At 46.0% G+C, this 17,753-nt stretch overlaps 1 protein-coding gene across 1 annotated transcript in view; it reads left to right on the top strand.

The window, feature by feature from the left end:
* Nucleotides 1-17,753, top strand: part of cacna1ba (calcium channel, voltage-dependent, N type, alpha 1B subunit, a) — a 77,952-nt gene that overhangs the window by 54,635 nt on the left and 5,564 nt on the right. Inside the window, exons 28-46 of the mRNA XM_069720072.1 lie at nucleotides 696-792; nucleotides 1,558-1,718; nucleotides 1,830-1,967; nucleotides 3,829-4,030; nucleotides 4,736-4,900; nucleotides 4,985-5,095; nucleotides 5,440-5,523; nucleotides 6,373-6,489; nucleotides 6,576-6,641; nucleotides 7,143-7,234; nucleotides 7,352-7,502; nucleotides 8,644-8,771; nucleotides 9,911-10,007; nucleotides 12,121-12,226; nucleotides 13,731-13,838; nucleotides 14,134-14,240; nucleotides 14,875-15,014; nucleotides 15,211-15,346; nucleotides 16,098-16,217. Of these exons, the coding sequence (XP_069576173.1) occupies nucleotides 696-792; nucleotides 1,558-1,718; nucleotides 1,830-1,967; nucleotides 3,829-4,030; nucleotides 4,736-4,900; nucleotides 4,985-5,095; nucleotides 5,440-5,523; nucleotides 6,373-6,489; nucleotides 6,576-6,641; nucleotides 7,143-7,234; nucleotides 7,352-7,502; nucleotides 8,644-8,771; nucleotides 9,911-10,007; nucleotides 12,121-12,226; nucleotides 13,731-13,838; nucleotides 14,134-14,240; nucleotides 14,875-15,014; nucleotides 15,211-15,346; nucleotides 16,098-16,217 (2,326 nt within the window). The remainder of the gene's footprint in view (nucleotides 1-695; nucleotides 793-1,557; nucleotides 1,719-1,829; nucleotides 1,968-3,828; nucleotides 4,031-4,735; nucleotides 4,901-4,984; nucleotides 5,096-5,439; nucleotides 5,524-6,372; nucleotides 6,490-6,575; nucleotides 6,642-7,142; nucleotides 7,235-7,351; nucleotides 7,503-8,643; nucleotides 8,772-9,910; nucleotides 10,008-12,120; nucleotides 12,227-13,730; nucleotides 13,839-14,133; nucleotides 14,241-14,874; nucleotides 15,015-15,210; nucleotides 15,347-16,097; nucleotides 16,218-17,753) is intronic.

The raw sequence follows: 17,753 nt of genomic DNA, 5'->3' as shown, positions 1-17,753 counted from the left end.
GTTATCCCAGTTTAGCATAAAGACTGAAAGCAAATAGATAAAATTGCAGCGGCTCATGTGGTCTTCAATAAGCTAAAAACAGCTGATGTCAGCTGGGGGAGGTTCTGACTCGATCTGATTGGAAAGCCGACGATACGACGCTCCGCCCACCTAGAGCAGACACCTGACTGCACCACAGGCCTGTCAATCAAACAGACACGCCTCCAAAAATATCTAACTAATAAAGGGAACATTTTTACGGGCCTGTGGTGCAGTCAGGTTACAGCTATCGGTGGGCGGGACGTAGTATCGTCAGGTTTCCAATCAGATCGGTCAGATCCACCGCTGGCTCCTCCCCCAGCTCGTCCAAATATGGTCACTTCCTGTTCCAAACTGCTCCGAACTAGCAAAGATGGTGACGGACAGAATCTGAACTGGAGGCTTCATAACGTTCACAAACCAACGATGACATCACCGCTGGTTTGTATTTGGGAATTTCTGCTCTCGGCGTCCTGACTCCAATTCTGTACTTAACCCACAAACGTAACATTGACGTCAGTTTCCTCGTGTTGCTCTGAAAGTTTGGACTGTTTTTTTATTATCATATATTTATTTTGTGATGTTTATCGGTCTTAGTAAAAATGGAAACAGATGTGATTGGCTGCCTGCTGTTTGTAGATGACTCTGTGTGGTCTGACTGTGTTCGCTGTTCACAGGGGGACCAAAGGCAAAGACATCAGCACCATCAAGTCTCTGAGGGTCCTCCGAGTTCTCCGGCCGCTGAAGACCATCAAACGTCTGCCGAAGCTCAAGGTTCTGCTGCAGCGATGTTTCGCTGCTTTATTCAGCTCGGCCGTCTTTAATATCACAACAGGAGGCGTAAAATAACACTCTTCTTATTGTTAAAGTCAAAGAAAACATTGTGACCCAAAAACAGTGAACACTGCTGAAATAAAATGCTCCACTTTTGGCTCAAACTGAGAAAATATATCCTTAAAAAATGACACAAATATATCTTTTCCAAAATGGGAATTAAGTGCATTTGTTGAAGGGAGTATTTCCAGCAGTGGATGAATCCACATTTGCTGCTCTTGTGAGTCGTAATAAACTGTGTTCATTTCCCTCAGTGAGCTTTGATCTCTTTTATTGAGATCTATCAACAACAATAATAATAATAATAAGTGGTGCTCTGCTTCATAAAACATAATAATCAAGCTTCATATCAAAGTGGTGAGAAATTAAAATGAGCTCAGCTGTTCCACTGCAGGTAGAAAAGAGGACAAACAGCAGACACCAGATGAAGGTTTCATTTCCAGGTTGCAGTAAAAACCTGCAAACAATCTAAAACTCCTCATTTATTTCTCTTTTACTTTGATTTCCTTTTATTTTATTAAAAAACTAAAGTCACGTCGGAGGAGCTGAAAGTTTACAGAAAGCTTATTTGTTCTCCCCTCTTTTGTTTTTGAACTGTCCTGACTGGGTGAAATGTTTCAAAGTAATCCATATACTTTTATATTAATTCATTATAACCAATATATATATATATATCCTAAATGACTGTGTGGGCGTGGCCTGCAGGCGGTGTTCGACTGCGTGGTCAACTCTCTGAAGAACGTGCTGAACATCCTCATCGTCTACATCCTCTTCATGTTCATCTTCGCCGTCATCGCCGTGCAGCTCTTCAAGGGGAAGTTCTTCTACTGCACCGACGAGTCCAAGGGCCTCGAGAAGGACTGCAAGTCCGTCTAACACTCCCGCCGCCTTTTTTTTACATTTGTATTTTTATAAGTGATGTGTTTCGCCCGTCTGACCCCGCTCAGCTTCCCTCCCGTCTCCCGTGTGTCTTCCAGAGGACAGTTCCTGGACTACGACAAGGACGAGGTGGCCGCGATGACCCGCGAGTGGAGGAAGTACGAGTTCCACTACGACAACGTGCTGTGGGCCTTCCTGACGCTCTTCACCGTCTCCACCGGGGAGGGATGGCCCACGTAAGTGCTTCGTCCCGGTGGGAAAACCCAACTGGAAATACAAACGGGGGGAAAAACATCACGGTGGATTTTCTGAGAGTTTCTGGGACGATATTCAACCCAAAAATGGACAGAAATGACAAGTATGAAGAGAGTATTAAAACCACAGGTCTTTATTTATTTATTTGTAAATATGACCACAATTCTTTCTTTAAAGGTCCCATATTGTATAATTTTAGTTGTTTTTTTTAAATTATTATTATTATAAGGCAGCTCCAGGTGCTATAAATACTGTGAAAGTGGCCACAGAGAATCTTTCACAGCCAGTAATCAGCAGCTGTGCCGTTTGGACTTCCTATAAGTTTGTGATGTCACAAACTCATGTCATACGTCCAACTTTCTATGTAGAAGAAAATGGGGGTTTATTTCGTCGTAGGAACTAGCGAGCTTACAAGACCGAAGAAGAAAAACCCAGTGATTGGCTTTGGACGTGCGTTACTCAGTAAAAGATTCAGCCAATCAGAAGAGAGGGCCGTTAATGTTGAAGCCCTTTAAAGACGCAGACACAGAACATCCTGTAAAAAATACTACACCGAGATGGTTTTCAGCACTTAAAACCACAAAGAAATATCTTCTTCAGGAGATCAAATAAAACGCAGGAGAAGTGTCCAATATTGGACCTTTAATCTGTTTCTCAATGCTGCTCCAGCTTTATGAGACTCTATTAAACTGCTGGAGCGGAGGACGGCCGTGTCTTCGGGGGTCAGGATTAACGTACCGGTCAGAAGTCAGACAGAGTGAAGCAGCACTTTCTCCTCCATCAGCACCACCGATATACACATTCCTCCCGCGGCGCTACGACGCAGCCGAATGAGGAAATCGTTTTCCTCACATTTCAACACTTTTCAGATGCTTGCAGAGCGCCAGGAGAGCGTTTATGTTTGCAGGCGGTAAAATATTGCTTCATGAAGTAGTTCTTTCGGCCTCATTAAAGAAAACAGCTGTAAAGGATGCGAGCGGTTTCAGACCTTCAGTCTCAGGACGGGTCCTTGTCCCTGTTTCCCTGGTGAGCCCCCTGACTGAGGACCTGCTGGTGTCTTTCAGGATTTAGTTCTGAAAGTAATTTGCTGACGATTGGCGTATAAACAGTTTGAACCAATCAGCAGCCAGCAGTGATGTCATCGTTGGTTTGTGAACGTTATGAATCCTCCAGTTCAGATTCTGTCCGTCACCATCTTTGCTAGTTCGGAGCAGTTTGGAGCAGGAAGTGACCATATTTGGACGAGCTGGGGGAGGAGCCAGCGGTGGATCTGACCGATCTGATTGGAAACCTGACGATACTACGTCCCGCCCACCGATAGCTTTAAGCTTACTGCACCACAGGCCTGTCAATCAAACAGACACGCCCCCAAAAACAGGTCTTCTTGAATCTTCTTTTCTAATGAATGAGGGATTATTTTCAGATGGACCTCCAGAAAACTAAGAAGAAGGAGTGACTTTAGCTAACAACACCGAGATAACTGATGGACACATTTTATTCACTTTGGATTTGATGACAGAAGTTGAATGGGAGTCTATGGAGCCGGAGGCTTTTTGGATCCGACCTCTAGTGGCACTCGCTGGTATTACAACTTTAAGTCACTTCTGGATCGGAACCATTTTTCAGATCTGAAGCTACGAACACTTTTATATCCAGTCTGTGATTCATGGAAATAAGCCTTCATATCTCTAATGCTGAATATAAGAGATATTTCACTTCCATAACACACTTTTAATTGTCAATGTCTGATGTTCAGTGGAGAAATTTTACTTTAATATAAACTCCATGAGCTTCTTAATATTATTTTTTAATGAGAATGACCGCTCCGTTTCTCCTCGCCAGCGTTTTGAAGCACTCCGTTGACGCCACCTTTGAGGACAAGGGTCCCAGCCCGGGCTACCGGATAGAAATGTCCATCTTCTACGTGGTCTACTTCGTGGTCTTCCCGTTCTTCTTCGTCAACATCTTTGTCGCCCTGATCATCATCACCTTCCAGGAGCAGGGAGACAAGGCCCTGTCCGAGTGCAGCCTGGAGAAGAACGAGGTAAACGTTCAGCTCGGAGGTTTTACGTTGCGGTTACACAATTCTGTCATTAGTGTCTCAGTTTTATCTAATTTTGTCCTTTTTGTTTCCTGGATGGATTAAAAGTTCAAGGAAGGTTCTTCCTGTCACTGAAAAACTCAACGGTAGAGTTGAATTTGACACATAATTTACAATAAGTTGCTTAAATGTTTAAATGATTCTGCATGCGTATAAGAACAAATATCCTTTACAAAAGTCTGTTCAGGAGCTTCGATGGCACATTGACCAACAAAAACCTGGTTTTACATCAGTGCTGCAGGATTTTATTGTTATTTTAAGGGCTCATTATTAAGACATCAGTACGCACCGACATATCCAGATGCACGCTGAACACCTACTTGTAGTTAAACCACGCATTCGTTATCGTTCACATACTTTCTGTACTTTATGTGGTGTTACTGGAGGACTCCACTAGAGGGCGCACCACAGAAACAAGGATACCATGACGACTTCCTGATGTAAACAATAGACATGGCGACAATCGCTCCGCCCACGCCCTGTTTTTTCCATCATTTTCCGACTCTGTTTCCATGTAGTTTTGCAGGTTCCTGATCACGTCCCGTCTCCATACTGCCCCCAACTGGTCATGTGTGTATTGCATCCTGTGTACGGGACCAAATGTATTTTCAGCATTTTGGTTATCAGTTGTTTTTTCTTCGTTCCCAGAGAGCCTGTATCGACTTCGCCATCAACGCCAAACCTCTGACGCGCTACATGCCCATGAACACGCAGTCCTTCCAGTACAGGATGTGGAAGTTCGTGGTGTCGGCTCCGTTCGAGTACTCCATCATGATCATGATCGCCGTCAACACCGTGGTGCTCATGATGAAGGTAGGAACGTTTCCACGTCGGCGACACAACGCAGTTTCAGCTCCCGGGTTCGTTAACTATTCGAACACACTCGCTGTCTTCCAGTTCCACGGAGCTCCGGACTTCTACGAAGCGATGCTGAAGAACCTCAACATCGTCTTCACCACCCTCTTCTCTCTGGAGTGCATCCTCAAGATCATCGCCTTCGGCCCGCTGGTGGGTGACGGTCACGAGTTCAGAGTCCGTTCCTGTTGAACGCAGCGCAGCGATGCACCCGGAGCAGCAGGAAGCAACGAAGTGTTCCAGGAGTCGTTTCCTGATCGACATCAGCACCTGACGAAGCTAACGAACGGCTAATTACGGCCAAACTTAAGTTAATAAACAGCAAACAACGTCAAAAAACAGCTTTTCTTCTCTCGATACCAGCTAATCAAACAGCTAGGTTTCCTGCTTCCTGCTTCCTCCGGGTGCATCGCTGCGCCGCGTTCAACAGTCTCTGAGCTCCGAAGGTCCCGACAGATAAATACAAAGCTAATCATTTTCCACCCGTCGCCTCTCAGAACTACCTGAAGGACGCCTGGAACGTCTTCGACTTCGTGACCGTGTTGGGAAGCATCACCGACATCCTGGTGACCGAAATCAATGTAAGAACCTCCGTCATCCCGACATCACTTACACTCTGCACACACGTGTGCACCGCCGAGAGGCCGGCGGATTTACATGTGTGTGCTCGTTTGGGTTCACGTTGTGCGATATGACTGTTGTTGTTCTCTCTCCTCCACCTTCCTCTTCACGTCTCTACGTCTCTCCGTCTCTCTACGTTTGTTGTTGATTGTCGTCTCCGGTGTTTCTCCGGGCACCAAACGTCACTAGACTACGGTGAGTCAGCACATTTTCTCCTCTACGATGGTAAAAGAGCTCCGCGGCCATTTGCAATTGGGCTTCTAGTCCGTCACTGATCGTTATTGACGAAGGAAACTGAAAAAAAAACCTGGAGATTAATCCAATAAAAAGGACCAGACAGCTGGAATCTGGAAATAAATGATATAAAATAAAAAGGCAACTCAAACTCAGACAGAAATGGTGTCTTAAGCTATTTGCTCAAAAGTACCTGATGGGTGACGAGGTCACCAACGATTATATAAAAAACTAAGTATGAACGTACAAAGACAAACGATCACGAAACAAAACAAAACAACTGGAGCAGAAAACACGGAAACTTTCTTTTCCATCTCCTGCTAGCAACGTGTTCTTCCTATGTTTTTTTTTGGTTTTTTTGGCGGGCATCTTTTTAAGTGCATTACTGCCACCTGCTGACAGGAGTAACGTATTACAACACAGGCGCCGGTAAAAAAGAACAAGAACGATCGTCGAATCAACTTTTTATTTCTTATTTTTAAGGGCTATTTTACAAAATCGTCCCCCCGATCTCTAGAAATGAAGTCATTCAAAAAAGCGGCAGTGACAGAAAACGTGCGTCTGCTGTCCAACAGGACCGCCTGCTGAACCTCAGCTTCCTGCGGCTCTTCAGGGCGGCGCGCCTCATCAAGCTGCTGCGGCAGGGCTACACCATCCGCATCCTGCTCTGGACCTTCGTGCAGTCCTTCAAGGTGCCGGCGGCACAAAACACATTTACTCTCACACACAAACATGAACATGAATAATTAGCGTGTTTTGGTTTTTTTTCTTCCCGAAGGCTCTGCCGTACGTTTGCCTGCTGATCGCCATGCTCTTCTTCATCTACGCCATCATCGGGATGCAGGTATTCACCACAGAGATCAAACCGATGGGACGTATTTCTGAGAAATCGAAAACACTTCTTCTTCTTCTTCTCCTTCTCCTCCTCCTTCTTCTTCTTCTTCTTCTTCTCCTTCTCCTTCTCCTTCTTCTTCTGCTCCTTCTTCTTCTCCTTCTCCTTCTTCTGCTCCTTCTTCTCCTTCTTCTTCTTCTTCTTCTTCTTCTTCTTCTTCTTCTTCTTCTTCTTCTTCTTCTTCTTCTTCTTCTTCTTCTTCTTCTTCTTCTTCTTCTTCTTCTTCTTCTTCTTCTTCTTCTTCTTCTTCTTTTTCTCCTTCTCCTTCTCCTTCTTCTTCTTCTGCTCCTTCTTCTTCTTCTTCTTCTTCTTCTTCTTTTTCTCCTTCTCCTTCTCCTTCTCCTTCTTCTTCTTCTGCTCCTTCTTCTTCATCTGCTTCTTCTTCATCTGCTTCTCCTTCTCCTTCTCCTTCTCCTTCTCCTTCTCCTTCTCCTTCTCCTTCTTCTTCTTCAGGTGTTCGGCAACATTGACCTGAACGAGGACACGGCAATCAATCACCACAACAACTTCCGGACGTTCCTGCAGGCTCTCATGCTGCTGTTCAGGTAGAGGAGGTGTTACATCACGTATGACATCACGTATGACATCACCGTTGACGAGGTCAAAGCTTTGTTGTTCAGTGCCGCCGACCTCTTGGGTTAAACGTGCGTCTGTCCGGTCAGGAGCGCCACCGGGGAGGCGTGGCACGAGATCATGTTGTCGTGTTTGAGCCGCCGAGCCTGCGACGAGCGGTCGGGGTCTCAGGGGAAGGAGTGCGGCAGCGACTTCGCCTACTTCTACTTTGTCTCCTTCATCTTCCTCTGCTCCTTCCTGGTCAGTCGCATCTAAAGGTCTTTTCTTTGTTGTTTTTTTTAAGTGTGGAGCTTTTATAACGTAAAGAAATCAGAGCTCCAATATCCAGAGTGGAGCATCTTAAAAAACAAAAAAGCCCAGAAGTTTGCTGCTGTATTGATTTTCCAGCATCATTTATGAACAGCGATATTTCTAAAAGGCTCGTCATAACGGGACAAAATAGCAGTTCTTCAAAACGCTGACGAAGAGAGACAGACAGTCAAGAAATGCAATAAATAAATAATAAATGTATTATCTTATTGCTTCTGTATGCCGCTGTAGCGAAAAAAATGTCCCCTCGGGGATTATTAAAGTAACTACCTAACCTAACCTAAAAAAGAAATTATTTTAATGAATGCCTCATTCACAACCAAAACTTACACAATTGAAAAAAATACTAATTATAGACTTTATAACTAATACAGTTTATATTAAAGTAAAAATTTCTCCACTTAACATCAGAAATTGACAATTAAAAGTGTGTTATGGAAGTGAAACATCTCTTATATTCAGCATTAGAGATATGAAGGCTTATTTCCATGAATCACAGACTGTTTATAAAAGAGTTCGTAGCTTCAGGTCTGTAAAATGGTTCTGATCCAGAAGTGTCTTCAGCTGCAATACCAGCGAGTGCCACTAGAGGTCGGCTCCAAAAAGCCTCCGGCTCCATAGACTCCCATTCAACTTCTCTCATCAAATCCAAAGTGAATAAAATGTGTCCATCAGTTCTCTCGGTGTTGTTAGCTAAAGTCACTCCTTCTTCTTAGTTTTCTGGAGGTCCATCTGAAAATAACCCCTCATTCATTAGAAAAGAAGATTCAAGAAGACCTGTTTTTGGGGGCGTGTCTGTTTGATTGACAGGCCTGTGGTGCAGTCAGGTTACAGCTATCGGTGGGCGGGACGTAGTATCGTCAGGTTTCCGATCAGATCGGTCAGATCCACCGCTGGCTCCTCCCCCAGCTTGTCCAAATATGGTCACTTCCTGCTCCAAACTAGCAAAGATGGTGATGGACAGAATCTGAACTGGAGGATTCATAACGGACGTAAAATTCAACTGATGTATTTTTATTGTATCCGACCGAACGTCGTCTGTGTGTAATTAATCGTCTGCCATCCGTTCCAGATGTTGAACCTGTTCGTGGCCGTCATCATGGACAACTTCGAGTACCTGACCCGGGACTCCTCCATCCTGGGGCCTCATCACCTCGATGAGTTCATCCGGGTTTGGGCCGAGTACGACCCGGCCGCCTGGTATGTCCCCGAGAATAACACACACACACACACACACACAGTAGAGAGGAGGGAGTAAGACCCCTCCCTCCCCCACCCTCCACCCCCGCTCACCCCTCCCCCAAACCCTCCCCCCCCTCCCCTTGTTTGTGGCCGAGGTGACTCCCTCTCATGATTACTGTCTGATTTGAAGCTTGTTGCTTTGAACGTGTTTATTTTATGTGCTTGTTCTTCTCCACAGCGGACGGATTTCCTATAAGGATATGTACAATTTGTTACGTGTTATCTCGCCCCCCCTCGGCTTAGGGAAGAACTGCCCGAATAGGGTAGCATACAAGGTTTGGAAAATACCAGACTCACCTCCGTCACGTAGGGTGCTTTGTTGTTACCTCTTTTATGCCGAGAGACTCTTTTTAACTTTTGAATGGCTGTGCACCGATGAAAAATCGCCTCTACCACTAGCACACCCCCCTCCCGCCCCCTCACCCCCCTCCCACCCCGCCCTCACCCACCCACACCTTCAGATCTGGTCTGGCTTTTTGGTTGATGATGCCGGAGTGGAAACAAAGCTTTCACGCCGCCCGTCAAAGCCGCTTTCTCGCTTCTCCCCCAGAAAAAAACCCTCAAATCGGATCGTGATTTGATCTGTTGTGAACCTCCCCCTCCCTCCCCCCCTCTCCTCTCCCCTGGAGGAAAAGCTCCGCCCCCGGGGGCCGGCGGTGAAAGCTTTGTCTCGGTGCACCCTGGTTGACGTGCCAGCGGGATGTCTGCGAGCATGCCGAGGCCGACATCCCCGTTGCAGTGCTGTCATCTCTGCCCTCCTTCACCGTCAGCATCCTTCGGCGTGTTGGGTCAACCTCCCATCATCATCATCGTCATCATCATCCTCACTCTTTTACCATCCCATGTCTCCTCTCAGGGATCCTGAGCTCCACCCACCCCTCCCCCCACAGCGATGCATCCATCCAGCAGCCGGAGGATGGCATCTCACATCTCACTCTCTGGAGAAATCTATTAACACCAGATTTCTGTCCCCCCCCTCCCCCTCTCCATTGTTCTCCTGTTGTTTGATTTCTTCCTTCTTCTCTACCCCCCCCCCCCCATCCTTCTCTGTTTTGTTTTTTTTGCCTTCTGTTTTTTGATTTCCCGCCCACGTGAAGTGGCCGTATCAAGTACCTCGATATGTATCAGATGCTGCTCCACATGTCCCCACCCTTAGGTTTGGGAAAGAAATGTCCGCCGAGAGTCGCCTACAAGGTAGACCCTCCTCTTCCTCCTCTTCCTCCTCCACCTTCTGCTCGACAACCTTTTCTCTCCCTCATTGGCGTCAACTCAGGCCAAACGTCTGTGCTCTGCTCTCGTTTCCTTTCACTTTGTTTTTTTATTGCTAGCGCTCTGATATATATATATATTTTTTTTTTTTATGTGTAAGCCCCTCCCCTCATCTCTTACTGTCCTTCCTGTTTTTGCTAATCCCCGACAGAGAAGACTTAATTAACATTTGATCATGTTTGTGGAGGAAATTTTGCTCCCTTATGTCACTATTTTCCTTTGAATGGTACACCTTAGTTTGGGTTTTAATTTTGTGGAGCAGTGTGTGTGTGTGTGTGTGTGTGTGTGTGTGTGTGTGTGTGTGTGTGTGTGTGTGTGTGTGTGTGTGTGTGTGTGTGTGTGTGTGTGTGTGTGTGTGTGTGTGTGGCTTCTGTTGCTCTTTTCTGTGGGAGAAATATTTTCTACGTGTGCTTTTCACTTTGTGGTTCTGTCTTTGCTGCTCATTCCTTCTCATTCTTTCTTTCATACCATCTCAGTCTCTTCACTGCGGGAGATATATTTGTGTGTGTGTGTGTGTGTGTGTGTGTGTGTGTGTGTGTGTGTGTGTGTGTGTGTGTGTGTGTGTGTGTGTGTGTGTGTGTGTGTGTGTGTGTGTGTGTGTGTGTGTGTTGAATACTAGCGCTGCACAGCATCAAAGAAAAATACAACTGTATGACTTTATTTATTTATTAGATTCATAAATTATATAAAAAATGGTCTGAAATGTGTAGCCAATGCAGAAAGTGTAATACCACTGAGGGCCACCAGGGGCTCCAACACTGACATGTATTGATGGGCGCATGTCTGGTTTGATTGACAGGCCTGGGGTGCAGTCAGGTTGCCGGTACAGGTGGGCGGGGCATAGTGTTTTTCGTAGCCCTCAGCTCATCCAAATATGGTCACTTCTGGCTGCTGCAAGTAAAAAAAAAAAAAAAAGCAGATCGATCGCCGGTCCTGGAATCTCCTGGAACCAATCAGCGAACAGTGTCTATGACGACCGCATTAGTCCCGCCCCTTCCTTCACTGTGATTGGACGGCTGATTGATAATTGATAATAAACTGTTCTTTTTGAATTAGTTGTGCAGCCTGTGATTGTGTGTGAGTGTGTGACCGTACAGTGGTTGTACGTGTGTGTGTGTGTGTGTGTGTGTGTGTGTGTGTGTGTGTGTGTGTGTGTGTGTGTGTGTGTGTGTGTGTGTGTGTGTGTGCGCGCCCCTCAGCTCTCCATCCCCCCTCCTCCCCCCTCCTCTCCCATCTCATTCTGACTCTGCTCTCTCTTGACTCTCTGCACTGCCACTGATAGCACATGTAGGTGAATGCTTTTTTGTTGTTGTTGTTGTTTTTGTTGTTCTCTCTCTCTCGTTGTTGTTCAGGGGAGCTCAACTCTTACAGCGACAATCCCCGCAGCAGCATTCTGGTTTTAGCGGCGCCATTAAGTCCTCCACCAACACCGAGTCCTTTCGGTGGGACGGACTCTTTTCTTTTTATTGCCACACGATCACGTAGAGAAAAAGTCAAGCTGACGATTGGCCGGATGGCAGCCTCAGAGTCGAGCTCCTGCGACGTGTCCAGGCACCCTCATGGTTATGCGTTCACATGCCTCTTCCTCTCTTCACCTTCTTTCCGGTCGATGTCAGTCTTGCTCCAGTGCACTTTGACTTGCAGCGTAGTGCATACCGTAGCCGGTAGCAGTGAATGTGAATGTCTAGTTTGTCTCCTCCGTACGTTTCTTCTTTGTGGGAGAAGGCTTTTTGTGTGCTGGACCGAAGTCTCAGGGAACTTCTTTTTATTTATTTTTTTATCAATGCGGCCTTCAACTCACTCACACATGTAAAAAAACAACAACAAAAAAACCCTTCAAATATGAGTGGATCAGTGGGACGGGGATCGCAGCAGCACACAGACTGAACTCTCCGGGGGTTTTGTGATTTGTGGGGGAGGGGGGGCGGGGAGGGAGGGGGGTAGTTTCAATGCAGCCGCCCGGTGGTCTCACGTTGTGTCTCGTGTCTTGTCGCCTCGCCACCTCCCCCCCACTCCCCCCCACCTCTTCTCCTCTCAGCGCCTCGTCAAGATGAACATGCCCATCGCCGACGACAACACGGTACACTTCACCTCCACCCTGATGGCGCTGATCCGCACGGCGCTGGAGATCAAGCTGGCCTCAGGTCAGAGAAACTCCACACACACACACACACACACACACACACACACACACACACACACACACACACACACACACACACACACACACACACACACACACACACACACACACACACACACACACACACACACACACACCTCAGGACGAATTAGAAAGAATATTGATAATCGATATAACAAGAATGTGGTTCAGTTATGGAGGATTAATAATCTGAGTAGAAAAGTGCTTCATGCGTTTTTGAACAGGAAGTAGTTGTTGGTGAAAAATGGTGAGACAGTCAGTTTATTTTACTGTATTAAAACAATCAAGAACAAAATATAAAACTTATTTCACCACCTGCAAAAACTAAAACTGCAAATTCTGCAAGTCATCTAAACTCCTCGTGAACATTTGGTATAAATCTGTTTCCTATAAGAAACTACAAACTATATCAAACTGTTATTAATCGTAAATTTTCCACGGTAAAAGTTTTGTACTGTTTCCACCTACAGCTGACATTTAAGGAAATAGAGATGATGATGATGTGAAAAGTTGAAGTTCAGGATTTTTTTGTCCCTTACAGGAAAAACAACATGAATTTCACGTGATTCTGCATGTGAAACATGTATGTTGACCATGTTGAAACATGTATGTTGACCATGTTGAAACATGTATGTTGACCATGTGAAACATGTATGTTGACCATGTTGAAACATGTATGTTGACCATGTGAAACATGTATGTTGACCATGTTGAAACATGTATGTTGACCATGTGAAACATGTATGTTGACCATGTTGAAACATGTATGTTGACCATGTGAAACATGTATGTTGACCATGTGAAACATGTATGTTGACCATGTTGAAACATGTATGTTGACCATGTGAAACATGTATGTTGACCATGTTGAAACATGTATGTTGACCATGTGAAACATGTATGTTGACCATGTAGCCCAGCCCGTGCAGATTCCCATCATATGTTGTAAACATGAGATCCAAATGTGTCTGTCAGGGATGCCGTGTCAGCAGATTCTCATTTATACCCTTTATTAGGGATTTAAATCTCAAACGAGAGATTTTCTCATTCTGTTTAACACCTTCTAATAATCAGAAGGTGAACGGTAGAAAACCTTTTTTTATTATTATTAGTCTGACAGCTAATACTGTACAAAAAATCAGACATCTTCTAAACAGCAGCATTTCTGTGATGATGTTAAAAAAAGAGACACAGATGCGCTCCAGCTGCTATTTATTGTTCTCTGAGCTGGAAATGAGGGAATGTGAGTCCCGTTTGGACTCATTAGAGGTCTCTGAGCGGCGCTGGGTGTGTCTGCTACATCCTCCGCTGCCTCCGCCTCAATAACCAGCATCTCCCTCAGCTTCACCGTCTCCGGGTTGTAAATCCACAACCAGCTGCCTGGACCTTCGTTTTTTAATCCAACAGCCTTGTTGCTTTAATGAAGGAGGTTGACTCTGTGTGTGTGTGTGTGGGGGGGGTCGGTGGGGTTGGGGGGTTTCTAGGAATGGTTGCCCAGCGACTGTCTGATGCTGAGTTGAAGAAGGAGTTGTCCACGGTGTGGCCCAACCTGTCTCAGAAGACCGTGGACCTGCTGGTGACGCCTCACAAACGTAAGCGTCCTTTCAACTTTGACCTTTTCCTTTTTTTTACAAAGGATCAAAGAGCTTCCTGTGATCTTTGATCGTTGCTCTTTGCTGCCACCTACTGGCGAGAAGTCGTAACTTATTCCAGTTCCAGTTTGTTTTTTAATTTCTCACTGTGGACGAATGAAAGAGAAGTTCCTTTAAACTGAAGACTGAAGGAGGTGAGAAGGAGACAGAGATGGATGGAGGAGAAAGGAATGAGTCAGCACAACCTCCTCTCCTCTCCTCTCCTCCTCCTCCTCCTCCTCCTCCTCCTCCTCAGACAACGAGCTGACGGTGGGGAAGGTCTACGCTGCCCTGATGATCTTCGACTACTACAAGCAGAACCAGGCGAGGAAGATGCAGCAGCAGAAAGCACCGGGCTCCCAGGTACGACATCACGCACACACACACACACACACACACACACACACACACACACACACACACACACACACACACACACACACACACACACACACACACACACACACACACACACACACACACACACACACACACACACACACACACACACCGACTGTATGCCTGCATGCATACACACCTGAACAAGATGCTTTTGTACTCGCCAGTTGTTCGTTGGTGTTTTACAAAAGCATCGACTGCTTCCCTCATTTCATTATTTTCAAAATAAAAGCACCCGTAGATTTTGCTTTTTTTTTTTAAAAAGGCAGATTTTATAGCATCGTCGTGCGTCTGGCTGCAGCCGTGCACGTCTGTTCTGCAGGTGCATGTTCGTCTGCACGCACACACACACACACACACACACACACACACACACACACACACACACACACACACACACACACACACACACACACACACACACACACACGTGCAACACTCGAGCATGACTGCGAGAGAGAGAATATTCTGCCCCAGGTCTGCCCCCCTCCTCCACCCCCACCTGCCCTCCTCCCCCCTCCAGATCTGGGTCCAACGATATTCTGCCTGCTGCCTGTGAGCGTCTTCAGCATGTCGTCCCTCCGTCTCTCCTCCACAGTGGCATTTCGGGACTGTGTTTGAGCCATTGCTGCCTTCCATGCAGGATGAAGACCTGCCCGGGATGGTCGACAGCGTGGAGCTTCCCAGCATGCCGCAGGCCCGACCCAGCTCCACCTCCCTCACCAACGGAGGCGCGCTGTAAGTCCGGTCGCCGCGTCGGGACCCCGAGAAGCCTGACAGCAGGAGATCAAAAAATGAATAAATAGACGTAGATACGATTATTAGTCTGTTTTCACTGTTTTAAGTAGAAAGAATCCTTCCAGATTAACGTGCGCTCAGTTTTCACCGCTTTGTGAAACCGGAGAGTTGAAGCTGCGCCTGCTGTGCCTCACAGGCCGGCTCACGATCACGCCATCAAGCCGTCGTCCTCCTGGTTGAAGGACAAACACAAAGACGCTCCGCAGGCCACGAGCGGGAGGATGTTGTCCCGGGGCCCGTCGGAGGACCGGCCGGACGCCGCCGTCGCTCAGGTACGGAGACACGGGCGCTGTCTCTCTGCTGCTCCGCTCAAATAACAGGAAACACTTTGAATAACTGCCAGCTTTAATGACGTGTTTTTGCTGCCGTCTGTTTCCCGAAACACTTTTTTTTTTGTGTCGTGCTGCATTCAGGGACCCTCGATGCATTGATCAGACCGTCCTGGTACTTTAAGGGGTGCCTCATACTTGTCAGTGTGAACGTGGACAATACTGTTTATTATGAAATGTAATAAATCATTTTGTATTTGGAAAAGTAAGAAAATTAAATCATAAAGAAAACAAGCACTTCATTTGTGTTAAATTTAAAATATTAACAGATACTGAAAACAAACAGTCAAACTGATTCACGTCCGAGGATTTTATTTACACCAAACCAGACCTTCATTAGTAGAAAGAAACCTTTTCTCAACTCAACACTTCCTGCACAGATGTTGCAAATTAAAACCTGTTCTTGGTTTGAAGTAAAACATTTCATGGACTTTAATTTAAAAAGGTATGAATGGAAACAGGAAGCCGGCCGGTCCAACCTGTCTCAGTAGATTTGGACTTTATTGTTTGTTTTCTTGAATACTGAATTAACTGCCATTAATTTGAAAGGGTGTGATGTGAAACTCACTCAGTGATGCTAATGGACGTGTGTGTGTGTGTGTGTGTGTGTGTGTGTGTGTGTGTGTGTGTGTGTGTGTGTGTGTGTGTGTGTGTGTGTGTGTGTGTGTGTGTGTGTGTGTGTGTGTGTGTCCAGGAGTCAGTGGAGATGGGGAAGATGGAGACCAGCATCAGCAGTACGATCCCGGTCCTTGGATCGGGTCTGGAGAACCAGGGCCGAGCAGCTTCGATGCCTCGACTCAACACAGAGCTGCAGGTAAGAGCTCCTCTTCATCGCTCCTCTTCATCATGAAACTACTCGTTAATGTTATCAGAAAGTCGGGATGCAGAGATGCAGGTTCTGTCTCATGTGTCTCTTAGTCTGCACTGCCCCCTAAAGGCAGACGGCAGGAACTACAGACACAGTGAAGAAAAGTCAAACAGCTGCTATTCATAAGCTGTAAAACCATAAATATATCCTGAATATTGGGAGGATTCCTTCTGAAAATGACAGAAACAGTGATGTTTGGACAATCTAAAGCTAGGCTAGTTAGCTTTTAGCAGAGACTCTTTATATTACCCTCTACATTATCATCAGATTTACTCACTCCCGCTCACTTTAAACTGATTTTAGGCTTGAACTTGGACTGATTTTAGATGTGAACTTGGACTGATTTTAGACTTGGTTGAGGACTGATTTTAGACGTGGTTTAGGACTGATTTTAGACTTGGTTGAGGACTGATTTCAGACTTGGTTTAGGACTGATTTTAGACTTGGTTGAGGACTGATTTCAGACTTGGTTGAGGACTGATTTTAGACATGGTTGAGGACTGATTTCAGACTTGGTTGAGGACTGATTTTAGACGTGGTTGAGGACTGATTTCAGACTTGGTTGAGGACTGATTTTAGACGTGGTTGAGGACTGATTTCAGACTTGGTTGAGGACTGATTTCAGACTTGGTTGAGGACTGATTTTAGACTTGGTTTAGGACTGATTTCAGACTTGGTTGAGGACTGATTTTAGACATGGTTGAGGACTGATTTCAGACTTGGTTGAGGACTGATTTTAGACTTGGTTTAGGACTGATTTTAGACTTGGTTTAGGACTGATTTTAGACTTGGTTTAGGACTGATTTCAGACTTGGTTTAGGACTGATTTTAGACTTGGTTTAGGACTGATTTCAGACTTGGTTGAGGACTGATTTTAGGAGTGATCTAACCCTTGACTGTTTCATTTGAACTCTCGCTGTTGTTCTAAATGAACATCGTCTCTGATCTCGACGTGTCCAAACGTCCCGCCGTGTCTGAACGCAGCTCGACTCGGAGGACTCTCCGTCCGTCCCGCTCCGGCTCGGAAAAAAAGCTCTAAATGAATCTTTCACTGGATCCGAAGAAATATAAGAAGCACCTCATTTCCTGAGTGATGTTGATGTTGATCGATCGGTGCGTTTAAAGTGCATTCCTCTCGTAGCCCGTTGTTGATCCTGCTCTCACAGCGGAGGAGAGTCCTCGCTGATCTGATTAGACGCTGGCCGGCCGCCAGCTGTTTGTCCACGATTGTTTTTCTCCTGCTGCCGACCGAAAAGTTGATAGCGGCTCCAAATGGCTTCGGCCCCGAGATTCACCGGGCGGGGAAGACGGTAATTGGGTTAGAGAGAAAGTGGAGTTGGGGGGAGGATTAATGAAAGGATGTGAGGAACGGAGGAGGGAGGTGTGTGTGTGTGTGTGGGGGGGGGGGGGAGTCGCCGTGTTATTTTTCTCACCTTTTTTGAACACAGGGCAGGAAATTCTTCAGCTGATTCAATTAATGCT

The sequence above is a fragment of the Brachyistius frenatus genome, unplaced genomic scaffold (genome assembly GCF_029030835.1).
Source record: "Brachyistius frenatus isolate BFR_SWC_R1_liver_20210118 unplaced genomic scaffold, ASM2903083v1 Contig_231, whole genome shotgun sequence".
Taxonomy (NCBI): domain Eukaryota; kingdom Metazoa; phylum Chordata; class Actinopteri; family Embiotocidae; genus Brachyistius; species Brachyistius frenatus.
Note: the sequence above shows the minus strand (reverse complement) of the source record. Positions and strands in the feature narration are given on the sequence as shown.